The sequence below is a fragment of the Poromitra crassiceps genome, assembly GCF_964638095.1.
Source record: "Poromitra crassiceps genome assembly, chromosome: 7".
Lineage (NCBI taxonomy): Eukaryota > Metazoa > Chordata > Actinopteri > Beryciformes > Melamphaidae > Poromitra > Poromitra crassiceps.
In genome coordinates, this window is record NC_139628.1 from 19,034,436 (window position 1) to 19,051,866 (window position 17,431).

General features: G+C 44.2%; 1 protein-coding gene across 1 annotated transcript; it reads right to left on the reverse strand.

Annotated features, from left to right (window-relative positions):
• Positions 1 to 4,563: 4,563 nt before the first annotated feature.
• On the reverse strand, positions 4,564 to 16,646 carry LOC310779454 (scavenger receptor cysteine-rich domain-containing group B protein-like; the record flags this gene model as incomplete). Its single annotated transcript, XM_083639987.1, has 4 exons — positions 4,564 to 4,599; positions 11,518 to 11,679; positions 16,066 to 16,210; positions 16,642 to 16,646. The coding sequence occupies 4 exons, from the start codon at positions 16,644 to 16,646 to the stop codon at positions 4,564 to 4,566; spliced, it is 348 nt and encodes a 115-aa protein (XP_083496113.1).
• Positions 16,647 to 17,431: the final 785 nt, after the last annotated feature.

Genomic DNA, 17,431 nt, shown 5'->3' on the forward strand with positions numbered 1-17,431 from the left:
CATGTCATTGGGGTTTTCAAGTGGGCACCTTCCTTCACCGACGTTTCGTTAAGTTAGGCCCACGACACCTCAAGAAGGCTTAACGGTGTAATCCAGCGTCCTGGAAACACCCCCCTTCATGCTACCACTGCACAATTGCATATTACCTCACTATCTAAGCCTAGCTATCCAGGTCGGTTCGGTATGACATTCCTGACTACACCACCACTGTCAATGATTCAGCCCTGTTGATGCGGACCGTTAATCATGACCAACAACTAACAATCCCTAACTACACCACCACTGTCAATGATTCAGCCCTGTTGATGCGGACCGTTAATCATGACCAACAACAAACAATCCCTAACTACACCACCACCGTCAATGATTCAGCCCTGTTGATGCGGATCGTTAATCATGACCAACAACAAACAATCAATCTGACCTTAGCGAGCTCCCCAGCTAGCATGTTTCCTCCTTATCCACAGCCATTCACTTGCTCGTTCTGCTGCCTGAGACATGTTGCTAACCGCAAGTTTCAGGCTCCGTCCCCGAATGCCCAACTCAGTTAGTAAGGCAATAACGGACTTTGCCACAAAACCACGGCAGCCCACCTCTACAGGCCGCACTCGAGCCCTCCAACCTCGCTGCTCTGCCTCTGCTGCCATTTCAGCATACCTAGCTTTCTTGCGCTCATAAGCCTCCTCAACTCGATCTTCCCACGGGACTGTGAGTTCGATAAAATAAACTCTCTTCTCTACCTCAGACCACAGTAACAAGTCCGGACGTAGCCGGGTGCTAACTATATATGCTGGGATGACTAGCTGTTCATTCAAGTCAACCCTCATTTCCCAGGCTCCACCTACACTTAGCTGCCCTAACTTGTGCCTGACCTCAATTGGTCTAATCTTTTCTCCCTCACGTACAAATTTGATCTGTCTAGTCTCTTTGCTAGCAACTAGAGAATTTACTTCTAGCCGCTTTTCCTCAACTGCAGCTGCCAAACATTTCAACACCTGGTTGTGACGCCAGGTGTATCATCCCTGGGAGAGACTGACCTTACACCCTGACAGTATATGCCTCAATGTACATACACTAGAACACAACGGGCAGGCACCATCCTCGCCCAACCACTGATTTAAGTTCTGGGGAGATGGCAGCACATCATACGTAGCCCCTAGAATAAATCTAATTCTGGTGGCCTCCATGCTCCACAACTCTCTCCACTTCAACTTTCTCTTCTCTACACTCTCCCAGTTCACCCACTGTCCTTGCTTTGCCTGCGACACTGCCTTAGTACATCTTACTGCCTCCTCTTGCCTATGTACTTCTTCAACTACCATCTTCCTCTTTTCTATTACTGATGCCTTGTTCCACACAGGTTTCCCTATGCACAACCCTAAGCCTCCACGCCCATGCTGCACCTGACCTATGATATCCCTGTGTCTAAGAGCTGACTGTGCTTGCTGTACTGCCTCCTTTGGGTTCCACTTCCTCCCTGTTTTAACTGTGGGCGCTACACTCCTAACCACTGGATCCTTTGACTGAGTCAGAGTAATTTCCAGTCTAACCTTAGCACACTTGAACTCCTCTGTCAGGCTAGATAATGGCAATTCCAATATGCCTTTCCCATATAAGGCTACACTGCTTAGGCAGCGTGGGACTCCGAGCCATTTTCTAATGAATGAGTTAATCATCCTTTCTAGCTTTTCTACCTTTGAAAGGGGAACATCATACACTGTCAGTGGCCACATCAACCGAGGCAACAATCCAAACTGCAAACATCACAACTTTAACTTTCCTGGGAGCCCTGACTTGTCTATACTTGAAATACCTTGAATCATTTCCTGCCTCACCTCCTCAAACTGTCTCTTATCACTGAGACTTGCATCATACCATCTTCCCAAACTCTTGACTGGTTTCTCTAACACTGTAGGCACCACCTCATCATTTATAACAAACTTCTTACCTACTACCCTCCCTTTAATGATTGAAATACTCCTGGACTTACTTGGCTTCACTTTCATTCTAGCCCACCGCAGATTACTATTTAACTTATCCAACAATCTGCTAGTACATGGAGCGGTTGACGTCATAGTCGTCATGTCATCCATGTATGCCCTAATTGGAGGGAGCCGCAGCCCTCCCTGCAGCCTTTCTCCACCCACTACCCATTTTGAAGCCCTAATAATGATCTCCATTGCCATGGTAAAAGCTAATGGGGAAATTGTACACCCTGCCATAATGCCTATCTCCAGCTGCTGCCAAGCTGTAGTGTACTCTGCTGTGGTAAAGCAGAGTTGAATATCTAAGAAGTAGGCTTTAACTAAGCTCTTTATACTACCTGGCACTCTAAAGAAATCAAAGGCCTCCCATAACAGACTATGCGGCACTGACCCGAAAGCATTAGCCAGGTCCAAGAATACTACATGCAGGTCTCTCTTCTCACGCCTAGCTGACTGGATTTGGTGCCAGATCATGCTGGTGTGCTCTAAGCACCCGGAGAAGCCGGGAATTCCAGCCTTTTGCACTGAAGTATCTATTAGCCTATTCTTTTCTAGATAACTAGACAGCCTCTGTGCCACAAGAAAACCTTCCCTTCAACATTAAGTAGACTGATAGGTCTAAACTGACTTATCTCTAACGAGTCCCTTTCTTTAGGAATGAAGATTCCCCCTGCTCTACGCCACGCCTTAGGAATAACCTGCTTCTTCCAGACTACCTTCATCAGCTTCCATAGAAACTGCAACACATCTGGAGCACTCTTATACAGCCGGTAGGGGACTCCATTAGGACCCGGGGCTGAAGAGGCCCTTGCACGTCTCACTACTTCTTGAACTTCTTTCCACCTTGGTGGGCTATCATCACACTGGCTCTCTATTTCACCAATAGGTGGAATATCAGCTGGGACTGTCATCTCTCTAAACCTTTCCCTATCTTTGTGAACCTCCTCCAAATATTCCTCAAACTTCTGCTTAGGTACCATAAGGCTACCATTCTTTTCCTTACTAAGCAATGACTTCACAAATCTAAATGGATCCTTATAGAATGCTATTCTAGCTCTCTCTTTCTTTTTCCTATTTTTCCTAATGCTCTCTGCTCTTCTTAAAACTGCCAACCGATCCCTCACATCTGACTGCAAGCAATCAATGCCTTCCTTCTCAACCTCTGTAGCTTTCCTCCACTGCCTCTTAAGCTGTCTTCTCTCCTGGATAAGTCTATCTATCTCTTGTTGGCGCCTAGATTTAACTACCTCACCCTCTAGTTTCTTCCTTTTCTCAAAGACGCCAAACCTTTCCTTACCATAATCATAAATACAATCTCCCATTTTCTCCAACTTACTCTCAGCAGTTCCTTTAAGCTTCTCTAACATCCTAACCAAATCACTATTGATATCTTCCCACTTCCTACTTTCCGCTGCACCTGGCCACTTAACTCTAGGCTTCTGACCGCTATAGTAAACAGGGCCGTAGCCAGGGATTTTGGGCCCCATTTAAGGATATAACATCGGGCCCACGGATGCCGCCGTCCGAAGGGTGCCGGCGGAAAATTTTGGCCATTTGAAGCCCAATTTAGAGGAATATCTAATTTTAAATTAATATTCAGCTCAGCTTAGAGACTATTGTAATGTCATTATTTGCCTTTTCTCAATCACCTCTATATCACCTATACCAGCTCTCCTTGCCCTGTTGAATCACCATGCTCTCTTTCTGCCCTGAATACACCACAGTGAACAAAGAAATGCTATCACTAAACTAATGACTAGAAAGAATATTGATATACATATGGAGTCCAACAGGAGTCTTGATAGATGATGATAGTTTAATAATTTCGTACTGCAAAAACATCCCTACGGTTAATTTTTTTAGGGCCCCTGTCAGTCAAGGGCCCTTGGAATCGTCCACACTTTCCTCCCTCTAGCTACGGCCCAGTAAACTTGCTTTTATACACTCTTTTATGCAGGATAATCCTTGTACTTGTGTTTATGTCGTAGGTGACTGACATAGCAGATAAAAGCACCTGGTTCACCTTTGTGAGGACAGTGATCTCATAATATCCAGCAAAGTGCTCTTACCAGCTGACAGCTATACTTATATTAGTGAAGTCTGGCACACTACATCCTGGCTTGATCACTGTGTTACCACGGCCGATGCTCATGCCAATATCCACTCTATGGAGATTGTGTATGAAGCGTCCATGAGTGACCACATTCCTTTTACTTTTTATATTGAGGTGGACAGTCTCCCAGAGTTGAGTCGGGAGAGCAATGACGGCTCTAGAGCTAAAGTAGACTGGTCAAAACTCTCAGATGATGATATCAGGTCGTATGGTGAAATAACTGATGCTCTTCTGAATAATGTTTTTGCCTTATGATGCTATTATGTGTTCTGATCTTAATTGTAAGAACAAAGCCCACCATATTGATATTTGTGCTATCTATGAGACTATAGCTGAAACTATCTGTAATGCCACTACTTGCTTTACATATGCAAATAGGGCAAAAAGTAAGCCGGGTAAACCAGGTTGGCAGAAACATGTAGCTCCTCATCATGCTGCAGCCAGGGAAGATAACAGTGAGTGGGTTCAGGCAGGCAGGCCCAGGCAGGGACCTTCCCTGGACTACAAAAAGTTCACACATGCCAGATACAAATCAGCCATCCGCTACGTTGCCAGACATGAACAACTTATTAGAGCAGACTCTATGGCAGAGAAGCTCGTTAGCTGTAATGTAACTGGGTTCTGGAAGGAGGTGAAGGCCTTGAACCGGGGAAGCGTGTCCCTGCCTTGTTCAGTTGAGGGAGTAACTGGATCTGAAAACATAGCGGAGTTGTGGAGGCAGCACTATTCCGCTATCTTTAACTGCTTAGACAGTGACCCCTTGGAAGTGGGGAGCATCCCTGACAGCGAGGTAGTTGGAGTCACAGCTATTGAGGTGCAGGAGGCAATAACTCATAATCATAAAGCGGGCGGTCCAGATAATATCACTGCAGAGCTTTTAAAGTATGCAAGCCCTAGGGTATCTGTTCTGCTCGCCATATGTTTTACAGGCCTTATGTCACATGGGCTGCTGCCAAACTCCATGTTGCCTGTTACCTTGGTGCCAGTCATCAAGGATAAGACAGGCAAGGTGGGTAGCCTGGACAATTACCGGCCAATTGCCCTTGCTAGTGTACTCTCCAAAGTTTTAGAGAAAATCTTACTATCTCATTTAAGTCCATATGTAGTATTGTATTTTGTGGTATTTGGTCACTATGGAAGCCCTTGGTAGTGTTTTGACATGATGACTCGTTAAGCGCTTGTTATGGTCCAAAGTTATTTTAAATCAATGCGCCCTGCACTCATTTAGTACCTGAGAAGTAGAGATATAACCAGGCTTGTTTTATCTTTTATGTTACACTCATTTTACTCATTCTATATTCTGGCGTGCATTTATGCTGTGTTGTGTTTAGGATTTTAGGCTGAGAAAATAGCATTGGCTTTTCTATAATGACATTCAAATATCATGCTGTGGTGGTTTGTGTTGGTTCACAACAAAATAGGCAGAGAAGATTTAAGTAGGCCTATTGCTGTCAAAACTGGTAAAATGTATATTCTCTCTCACATATAATGAAGGCCTCGGGTGCAAAAGTTAGGTTTCGATATGAGTTGCTTTCGATTTCAACGAGTGGGGCTTTGAGAAGAGGATCAGGTTTCAGCTATGAAGCGTTCTGTTGGGGGGACTCTGTCTGCTATCCCTTCTCCAGGCATCGTGCCAAAGAGAGAAGGGGGAGTATGACAGAGAACACCTGTGCAGTGCGGCCCAGTACAATTTTAAAGGAATATAACTGTGTATTTCCTAATATGGGGGAAACTGCGCTTTCTCTGTTCGCCTCCAAGGGTGGATTCAAAGGGTTAATTCTTTGCTCAAAGCAGGTAGGGGCGGGGTAGCAATGAGGAATAATGAACTTGTTTCCAGGCCAAGGCCTTTCTGTTCATCTAGAGAGCATCCTTGATAGGGACACCCGAACTCAAGGAACTGAGAAGATTGGGTGCTTTCCAAAGAAATCTGACTGAAAAACCATTCGCTAAAATGAACCATGTGACAAGGGCCCCCACCTTTCTGCTTCATCAGGAGTACGGGGAGGCGGGGGATTGACTCAGTTGCCCTAACTAGTCTACTAGTTGGATCCTTTCCACATTTATGACAATGTCCAACCATACACGTATTGAACATGTGACTGTATGGGCTGATGTGGGGAAGGCCTACATTTGGGAGGTGTCTAGAGCTTATGGGGGGGGTCTCGAGGGACTATAAATATAGGTAATGAACACTGTGTAAGCATCTTCTTCTACCCTTCCACTTTGACTTTCACATCTTTTGGGAAAGCAGCATCTTGAGGACATTACTTCAACTTGGGGCATTTTGCATTTAAAGAAAATACTATGTTGCACAGAGAGAAATTTGTTGAGAACTTTGTAGATCATTTTGGAGCACCTTTCTTTTATTTTAAATAAATACTTTTTAAACTCGGTTGCACATCTTTTCCCTGCTTTCATCTGGACAACACTTTTTGAGGTTCTCTCTGCTCCAAGCCTTTCTTCAAAGGAAGTGAGTATTCCACAGAGGCAATTTATAGGCCTTTTTTATAATACCTGGCCCATAGGGGTCGCGGGTGCGCGTTAGCGCGTTCCCCTCCCTTAGCTTTGGTTGTTGGATGAGCGTGAGTAATTCCAGTGGATAAGGTGGACGTAGCACCTTCCACCTGATTTTAAGGTAGAACGAACCGAGCCTCTGACGGTGGGAACCAGCTGATACCTGGTTACTACGCTCAAGCCGGCGTGCTATGTAAGGTCATGTGCATATGACATACTATCTGAATGGTTCTAAAGTATGACATGTGACATGGCCATTGCATGGTTTGTCTTTAAATAGATAACTCCTACTGCAGAGCTCAGGCCAAAACAAAACTGGTGATTGCTAATCAAAATAATTGTTGTGTTATCAGCAAGAAAACTAGGGTAATTAGAATACTACTATTTATGAATATTACTTTAGGAATGGAAAGACTATTTGTACTCTGACCCACTGTACTTACGTAGACTAGTAAAGAGGTAGACTACTTTTGACCGTTTCGAGCTAGTGGTGAGCAGGGGTATAGAAATAAAGATTTAAGGTCAAAACGCCGGTGGTGACAGAATAGATGGTTCGCTGAGGGGCTCTTGCATACCGGCTGAGAGCTTTCTCGTCAGGCATCATAGGTGCATGAAGAGATAATATTTTGGTATCGTTTTAAATATATTATTGATTTAATATATTTTGGTATTTTAAAATATTCCATGACGACCTGAAAGGTCAACTCGCGGGGGGTCTCCTTCTTCAGTAGGCACTGCTGATAATCAGTTTGGGTTTAAAGCCAAGCATGGTACTGACCTTTGCATCTATGGACTGAAAGAAGTTATTGACATGTATAAAGGTAAAAACTCCTCTGTCCTAGTGAGTTTCATTGATGCGTCTAAGGCATTTGACCGTTTAAACGACCAGAAACTGTTCATTAAGCTGAGGGAGAGGGGAGTGCCTTGCAGTTTGATCAGAATCCTGGCATACTGGTATGCAAACCAGACTATGCAGATCAAGTGGGGCAACATGGTCTCTGCTCCTTTTGGGGTTGGGAATGGTGTCCGTCAGGGAGGGCTTCTTTCTCCTGTGCTTTTTAATTTCTATATGAATGACCTTTCTGGGCAGCTCAGTAGATGTAGAACTGGATGTGTGCTTGGTAACACCTTCATTAATCATTGTATGTATGCTGACGACCTTGCCATCCTGTCGCCAAGCAGTGCGGGTTTCCAACAGCTGCTAAATATTTGTTGTAATTATGGTGTACAGTTTGATGTAAAGTACAATGCTAAAAAGAGTGTCATTATGATCTTCAGGACAAGAGATGATAAGGATCTCTCCTTCCCATCCTTTTATCTCTCAGGACATGTGCTGGATGTGTGTAGCAGTACTAAATATCTGGGCCACATCATTAATGATCATATGAGTGATGACGATGACATGTATAGGCAGCGACGTATGTTGTATGCACAAGCAAATATGCTGAGAAAGAAGTTTTATTTCTGCTCTGAAGAGGTCAAAATAACCCTGTTCAAAGCCAATTGTACACCGCTTTATACTGCCCCCTTGTGGGTCAAGTTTAAGCAGGCTAGCATTCAGAAACTGCAGGTGGCCTACAATGACTGTATGAGAATACTGCTTGGGAGGCCAAGGTGTTGTAGTGCCAGTGAAATGTTTTGTGGTGTAGGGGTCAATACCTTTCATGCCCTACTGAGAAACCTGACCTATACGTTTATTTGTCGTCTGAATGTTTCTCAGAATATCATAATCATGCTTCTGACTCAGCCCAGTTGTAGTGCAATCAAGTATCACTCCGGCACTTGGGCTCATTGGTACAGGCTCTTATTGTAGTCTTTTTAATGGCCTGCATTTATATAGCGCTTTTATCCAAAGCGCTTTACAGTCACTAGGTACATTCACCCATTCACACACCGATGGCGGCACGCTACCACGCAGGGTGCTGGCACACCAACGGGAGCAATTTGGGGTTCAGTGTCTTGCCCAAGGACACTTCAACATACAGACTGGAGGAGCCGGGAATCGAACCACCGACTTCTTTTATCCAAAGTGATTAGTGGACGACCCACTCTACCTCCTGAGCTACAGCCTTTTTGATGTGCTGATGTTAATTGTTTAATTATTTGATGTTGTTGTGTTGTCTTTTACTGTGTGTTTTTATTGGACCTTGTGTCTGCTAATAAAGATTGTTTGATTGATTGATAGCGCAGGAGCAGTACTCTGGATTCCTCATGCAATCAACAGAGTGGAGCTGGCGCAGTGTCGTGAACGTCCAGGATTGCTCCCGAAGGCCATGTCAGCTAATGTTGGAGTGAGTAGCCTACTTACATAACAATACTTAAATCAGCCTTTTCATTCTTTCAGTGTTTATTACTTCATGTTACCATTCTCAGCGAAGTAGTGGAAAGCCCCTAGACAACGAACGATGCCAAGTTAATTAATGATGCATTTCTGCCGACCCGTAATTTTTTGTTGGCCCGTGTGGGATTGAGATAATGAACACTAATGTGAATTGTAACGCATGGCAAACTGCGTTAAGCAGATCTCTGAGTGGTTTTGTCATATTTCGGCTACAGGAAGGGCGCTATAACAAGCAGCCAAACTTAGCGTCCTCTTGGCCGCCCCAGTTGACATAGACAATTGAAACTTGGTATGCAGAACAAATCTCCAATTTGGACCCATAAGGTCCATCTGGGTGGATTGTCCACCATCTTGGAAATTTCCTGATTATTGTGTCCAAAGGTGCCACTTCCTCTAAACTCCATTTAGTAATAACGTTCAAAACACAATCTATTCTTTTGACTGTACATTTGGCTTATTGTGCAGCGAGATGATGTCAACTCTGTGTGGTTTAAATTAATGCTCACATATAAAGTAAATCCACCAGTTATATGTTAGTAATAACATCTGTAATGTACTTAAAGAATAGAGACACATTTACCTTCACAGATCACAGCAGCGTCTTCATTGTGACCACAGTTGTTGGTGCCAAACCCTCGATGTCTACAGTCTGTTATTGATGACTCACTTCCTGAACAGGTGACATCATCCAGCCAGATGGGCCCTCTGCCCTGTCCAAAACGTGCACTCGGTGGTGCTGCCAGGACTCTGCCACAACCCAGCTGTCTACACACCACCTGGGCATCAACCGGGCCCCACTCATCATCACACACTGTCCCCCACTGTCCAAGGTGGAAGACCTCCACTCTGCCAGAACAGGAGCTGTTCCCTCCATCGGCCAGGCGGACCTGCACCTCAGCTGCTGTGATGTGTGCTGCTGCTGCTTCTGTGCTGCTGGCTATCACCTGAGTGACGTCAGTGGAAAATGGTCTTGAACGAGTTGCTGTTGGAGGGCTTGTTGAAGGTGCTGCCATGTTGACTTCTATTCAAAATGAAAAACAAGCAGTGCTTGATATGGAACAGATATGTATGTATTGTGTTGTAGCATGAAAATGAATAGATGAAATTAGCATGTGAATATATTGGGGTGATATTGGCACAGTAAGCATTAGAACAATAGTCTGACATCACAAGCTTGTAGACAGGGAGCACTCGTTAGGAACAAACAAAAGTAGAGCATGCACATCCACTCAGCATTGCAGGTGCAGGACAACAGACCATCAACATAGCTTCAAAAGTAGAGTCTGCACACTGCATTGTAGACTTAACTGGGAGTTAAGTCTACAATGCAGTGTGTGGACTCTACTTTTTAACCAGCACTCGTTAGGAACCCATTGTTTTTAACAATTCTTCTTATTCTTCACACATTGTACTTGGCCCTACCTCCATCATGTGATTGGTCTTTTGTGGGCAGTGGTGGCCTAAAGGTTAGAAAAGCGAACTTGTGACTGGAAGGTTAACCCCAACCACACTAGTGGAGCTGCTCAGTATAAAATAAAGGTTAAAAAAAGTTTTAAAATTTGACACAAACATGGCAAACTCCAAGTCTCCGAGCGGTTTTGTTACATTTCTGCTACAAGGAGGGGTATAACATGCAGCGAAACATAAACAGTCCTCGTGGGCACCCCGTTTGACCTATTGAAACTTGATATGTAGCACAGCACTTAGTATGTCAAACAAATCTGCAATTGGAAGCAATGGTGTCCATCTGGGTAATTTGTCAACCATCTTGGAAATTTTGAAAAACTGTTGAAAATCCTCTCCTCGAACTGTAAGTCCAAATGACAACAAATTTGGTATGCATGGCTGATGGACATGCCCAAATCGTTTAAAGTGGCAGAGTTATTAGCCAATCAGACTTTCACACAATTCAACGGATCAGAAGTACACTGCACTGTGGCCTATGACCTTGAAACTAGGTGGGCACATCGGTGACAACAGCTTACAGCCGCAACACGTTTGGTGCTGGTAGCCCAAGAAACCATTTCAATTTGTGCTAAGCTAAGCTTTCCATTTGTGCTGCTGGTGCCGGCTATCACCAGAGTGATGTTAGCAATTGTGATTGCTGGAGATGGGTCTGTAGTAACTTTGTTGTTGCCTGCTGGTCAAACCAAAAGAAAAATCTCTGTGAACCACATCGCTAGGTAGGCCCCACTGACACCAAATCTAACAAGGAAATGTTCCTTTTTCCACCCACAGTTCTTCCTGATAATTGTGTGCAAAGGTAACACTTTCTCTAAACTCCATTTAGTAATAATGTTCACAACAAAATCTATTATTTTGACTGTACATTTGGCTTATTGTGCAGAACATGATGTCCACTCTGTGTGGTTTACATTAATGCTCACATATAAAGTAAATCCACCAGTTATATGTGAGTAATAACATCTGTAGTGTACTTAAAGAATACAGACACATTTACCTTCACAGATCACCGCAGCGTCTTCATTGTGACCACAGTTGTTGATGCCAAACCCTCGATGTCTACAGTCTGTTATTGATGACTCACTTCCTGAACAGGTGACATCATCCAGCCAGATGGGCCCTCTGCCCTGTCCAAAACGTGCACTCGGTGGTGCTGCCAGGACTCTGCCACAACCCAGCTGTCTACACACCACCTGAGCATCAAGCAGGTCCCAGTCATCATCACACACTGTCCCCCACTGTCCAAGGTGGAAGACCTCCACTCTGCCAGAACAGGAGCTGTTCCCTCCATCGGCCAGGCGGACCTGCACCTCAGCTGCAGTGATGTGTGCTGCTGCTGCTGCTGTGCTGCTGCTGCTGCTGGCTATCACCTGAGTGACGTCAGTGGAAAATGGTCCTGAAGGAGTTGCTGATGGAGGGCTTGTTGGAGCTGCTGTCATCTTGACTTCTATTGAAAATAAAAAACAAGCAGTGCAACAATGAATGTGTCATAGTTGACTAGTGTTCATACAGTTCAGAGGGAGAACATAATTCCCCCAGTTGTTTTGATATGGAACAGATATGTATGTATGTTCTTGTAGCATTAAAATGAATAGATGAAATTAGCATGTACATATTATTGGAGTGATATCTGCACAGTAAGCATTAGAACAATAGTCTGACATCACAAGCTTGTAGACAGGGAGCACTCGTTAGCAACAAACAAAAGTAGAGCACGCACATCTACTCAGCATTGCAGGTGCAGGACAACAGACCATCAACATAGGTTAAAAAGTAGATTCTGCACACTGCATTGTAGACTTAACTCCCAGTTAAATAAACTGGGAGTTAAGTCTACAATGCAGTGTGTGGACTCTACTTTTTAACCAGCACTCGTTAGGAACCCATTGTTTTTAACAATTCTTCTTATTCTTCACACATTGTACTTGGCCCTAGCTCCATCATGTGATTGGTCTTTTGTGGGCAGTGGTGGCCTAAAGGTTAGAAAAGCGAACTTGTGACTGGAAGGTTAACCCCAACCACACTAGTGGAGCTGCTCAGTATAAAATAAAGGTTAAAAAAAGTTTTCAAATTTGACACAAACATGGCAAACTGCAAGTCTCCAAGCGGTTTTGTTACATTTCTGCTACAAGGGGGGTATAACATGCAGCGAAACATAAACAGTCCTCGTGGGCACCCCGTTTGACCTATTGAAACTTGATATGTAGCACAGCACTTAGTATGTCAAACAAATCTGCAATTGGAAGCAATGGTGTCCATCTGGGTAATTTGTCCACCATCTTGGAAATTTTGAAAAACTGTTGAAAATCCTCTCCTCGAACTGTAAGTCCAAATGACAACAAATTTGGTATGCATGGCCGATGGACATGCCCAAATCATTTAAAGTGGCAGAGTTATCAGCCAATCAGACTTTCACACAATTCAATGGATCAGAAGGACAATGCACAGTGGCCTATGACCTTGAAACTAGGTGGGCACATCAGTGACAACACTTTACAGCCGCACCACGTTTGGTGCTGGTAGCCCAACAAACCATTTCAATTTGTGCTAAGTTTTCCATTTGTGCTGCTGGTGCCGGCGATCACCAGAGTGATGTTAGCAATTGTCATTGCTGGAGATGGGTCTGTAGTAACTTTGCTGTTGCCTGCTGGTCAAACCAAAAGAAAAATGTCCGTGAACCACATCGCTAGGTAGGCCCCACTGACACCAAATCTAACAAGGAAATGTCCCTTTTTCCACCCACAGTTCTTCCTGATAATTGTGTGCAAAGGTGCCACTTCCTCTAAACTCCATTCAGTAATAACGTTCAAAACACAATCTATTATTTTGAGTGTAAATTTGGTTTATTGTGCAGCGAGATGATGTCCACTCTGTGTGGTTTAAATTACTGCTCACATATAAAGTAAATCCACCAGTTATATGTGAGTAATAACATCTGTAATGTACTTAAAGAATAGAGACACATTTACCTTCACAGATCACAGCAGCGTCTTCATTGTGACCACAGTTGTGGGTCCCAAACCCTGGATGTCTACAGTCTGTTATTGATGACTCACTTCCTGAACAGGTGACATCATCCAGCCAGATGGGGCCTCTGCCCTGTCCAAAACGTGCACCCTGTGGTGCTGCCAGGACTCTGCCACAACCCAGCTGTCTACACACCACCTGAGCATCAAGCAGGTCCCAGTCATCATCACACACTGTCCCCCACTGTCCAAGGTGGAAGACCTCCACTCTGCCAGAACAGAAGCTGTTCCCGCCATCGGCCAGGCGGACCTGCACCTCAGCTGCAGTGATGTGTGCTGCTGCTGCTGTGCTGCTGCTGCTGCTGCTGGCTATCACCTGAGTGACGTCAGTGGAAAATGGTCTTGAAGGAGATGTTGTTGGAGGGCTTGTTGAAGGTGCTGCCATGTTGACTTCTATTCAAAATGAAAAACAAGCAGTGCAACAATGAATGTGTCATAGTTGACTAGTGTTCATACAGTTCAGAGGGAGAACATAATTCCCCCAGTTGTTTTGATATGGAACAGATATGTATGTATGTTCTTGTAGCATTAAAATGAATAGATGAAATTAGCATGTACATATTATTGGAGTGATATCTGCACAGTAAGAGAGCAAAAGTTTGGCATCACAAGCTTATAGACAGGGAGCACTCGTTAGGAACCCATTGTTTTTAATCAGATTCTTATAATTTTGCACATTGTAGCCTAATCGACTCTAGCTCAGCATGTCATTGGTCAAAGGTTTTTAAATTTGGTACAAACATGTGTTACAGTCCTTCTCACATGGTTATGCTAATATTTACTTCTATTTGCTATGACTGATTTATCTTTGATGTGTGTGGGTGTTCATTTAGAAGGATCTAGAGGCACCCTTTATACCTCTATATGACCTCTGTGTCCATATGGTGCCTTTTTGGCCATAATGGGTTGCCATAGGCAGACTTAAATTGGATGCCGTGCTTGCACTCAGGGTTCAGTCTGGTCCCTACAGAAGAGGCGTTTGTGGCCCGCCATGCATCTTGTTGATAGTCTATACTAGTTTCCGTCTTGTTTTGTTTTGTTTTGTCACTTTTGTTCTGTCCCACTTATAGCGCAGGAGGATTACTCTGGATTCCTCATGCAATCAACATAGTGGAGCTGGCGCAGTGTCGTGGCCGGCCAGGATCGCTCCCGAGGGAGCGTACCTATGTTCCCCGGGTCCTATATTCCCCGGGTCCTATGTTCCCCGTTTTTGTGGGACCGGGGAACATAAAACCCTTCCTAACCTCCCCCAGACCCTAACCCAAAACCTAACCTCTCCCACCCCTCACGCCTAAACCTAAGGTCGGCATTGCAGGTGGTCGGCATAGCGGATAGACACCCCAAATGTTACGGAGAGTGTTAAAAACGGGGAACATAGGACCCGGGGAACATAGGACCCGGGGAACATAGGGATGACCCCGCTCCCGAAGGCCCAACACAGTCTCTTAGAAAATTGTATAATACCAACGATATGGACCAACGTTGCTATTTTACAATTTCGGCTCGAAAAATGTAAAATAGTAACGTTCTGAGTGGTTAGGGTGAGGATTAGAGTAGGGGGAGGGGTTAGAAACAGAAAATCTCCGTAAAACACGCCCAAACCACGCCCACCGCTGTAGACGCATACGTTCCCATTTTACAATTTCTTAGCCGACATCGTAAAATACCAACGTATGTCCACAAACGTTGCTATTTTACAATTTTTTTGGAGATCGGGTTGGAAGGCCATGTCAGCTAATGTCGGAGTGAGTAGCCTACTTACATAACAATACTTAAATCAGCCTTTTCATTCTTTCAGTGTTTATTACTTCATGTTACCATTCTCGGTGAAGTAGTGGAAAGCCCCTAGACAACGAATGATGCCAAGTTAATTAATGATGCATTTCTGCCGACCCGTATCATTATGTTGGCCCGTGCAGGATTGAGATAATGAACACTAATGCGAATTGTAACGCATGGCAAACTGCGTTAAGCAGGTCTCTGGGTGTTTTTGTCATATTTCGGCTACAGGAAGGGCGCTATAACAAGCAGCCAAACTTATAGTCCTCTTGGCCGCCCCAGTTGACATAGACAATTGAAACTTGGTATGTAGCTCTCATTTAGTATGCAGAACAAATCTCCAATTTGGACCCATAAGGTCCATCTGGGTGGATTGTCCACCATCTTGGGAATTTCCTGATTATTGTGTCCAAATGTGCCACTTCCTCTAAACTCCATTTAGTAATAATGTTCAAAACACAATCTATTCTTTTGACTGTACATTTGGCTTATTGTGAGGCGAGATGATGTCCACTCTGTGTGGTTTACATTACTACTCACATATAAAGTAAATCCACCAGTTATATGTCAGTAATAACATCTGTAATGTACTTAAAGAATAGAGACACATTTACCTTCACAGATCACAGCGGCGTCTTCATTGTGACCACAGTTGTTGGTGCCAAACCCTGGATGTCTACAGTCTGTTATTGATGACTCACTTCCTGAACAGATGACATCATCCAGCCAGATGGGGCCTCTGCCCTGTCCAAAACGTGCACTCGGTGGTGCTGCCAGGACTCTGCCACAACCCAGCTGTCTACACACCACCTGAGCATCAAGCAGGTCCCAGTCATCATCACACACTGTCCCCCACTGTCCAAGGTGGAAGACCTCCACTCTGCCAGAACAGGAGCTGTTCCCTCCATCGGCCAGGCGGACCTGCACCTCAGCTGCAGTGATGTGTGCTGCTGCTGCTGTGCTGCTGCTGCTGCTGCTGCTGCTGCTGCTGGTGGTTATCACCTGAGTGACGTCAGTGGAAAATGGTCTTGAAGGAGTTGCTGTTGGAGGGCTTGTTGGAGCTGCTGTCATGTTGACTTCTGTTCAAAATGAAAAACAAGCAGTGCAACAATGAACGTGTCATAGTTGACTAGTGTTCATACAGTTCAGAGGGAGAACATAATTCCCCCAGTTGTTTTGTTATGGAACATATATGTATGTATGTTCTTGTAGCATTACAATAAATAGATGAAATTAGCATGTCAATATATTGGAGTGATATTGGCACAGTAAGCATTAGAACAATAGTCTGACATCACAAGCTTGTAGACAGGGAGCACTCGTTAGGAACAAACAAAAGTAGAGCACGCACATCTACTCAGCATTGCAGGTGCAGGACAACAGACCATCAACATAGGTTAAAAAGTAGATTCTGCACACTGCATTGTAGTCTTAACTCCCAGTTAAATAAACTGGGAGTTAAGTCTACAATGCAGTGTGTGGACTCTACTTTTTAACCAGCACTCGTTAGGAACCCATTGTTTTTAACAATTCTTCTTATTCTTCACACATTGTACTTGGCCCTAGCTCCATCATGTGATTGGTCTTTTGTGGGCAGTGGTGGCCTAAAGGTTAGAAAAGCGAACTTGTGACTGGAAGGTTAACCCCAACCGCACTAGTGGAGCTGCTCAGTATAAAATAAAGGTTAAAAAAAGTTTTAAAATTTGACACAAACATGGCAAACTGCAAGTCTCCAAGCGGTTTTGTTACATTTCTGCTACAAGGGGGGTATAACATGCAGCGAAACATAAACAGTCCTCGTGGGCACCCCGTTTGACCTATTGAAACTTGATATGTAGCACTTAGTATGTCAAACAAATCTGCAATTGGAAGCAATGGTGTCCATCTGGGTAATTTGTCAACCATCTTGGAAATTTTGAAAAACTGTTGAAAATCCTCTCCTCGAACTGTAAGTCCAAATGACAACAAATGTGACCTGCTCTGACAAAATCAGTCACATTGACCCCAAAATACATTTTGAGTTGTATACACCATTGGAAAGAGGAGACTCTCAGCTTTCTGGGGATATCAAAATTATCTTTGTAGTCCAACAATTGAGGGAGATACACCCCTTTATGTCGCGACTGTTTCCAAACTGTGTTTTTGAGAAAAACGGCCTCAAAGTTTGACGTTAATTCTGAGACATAAACATCTTTTCTTGAAGTTGTCT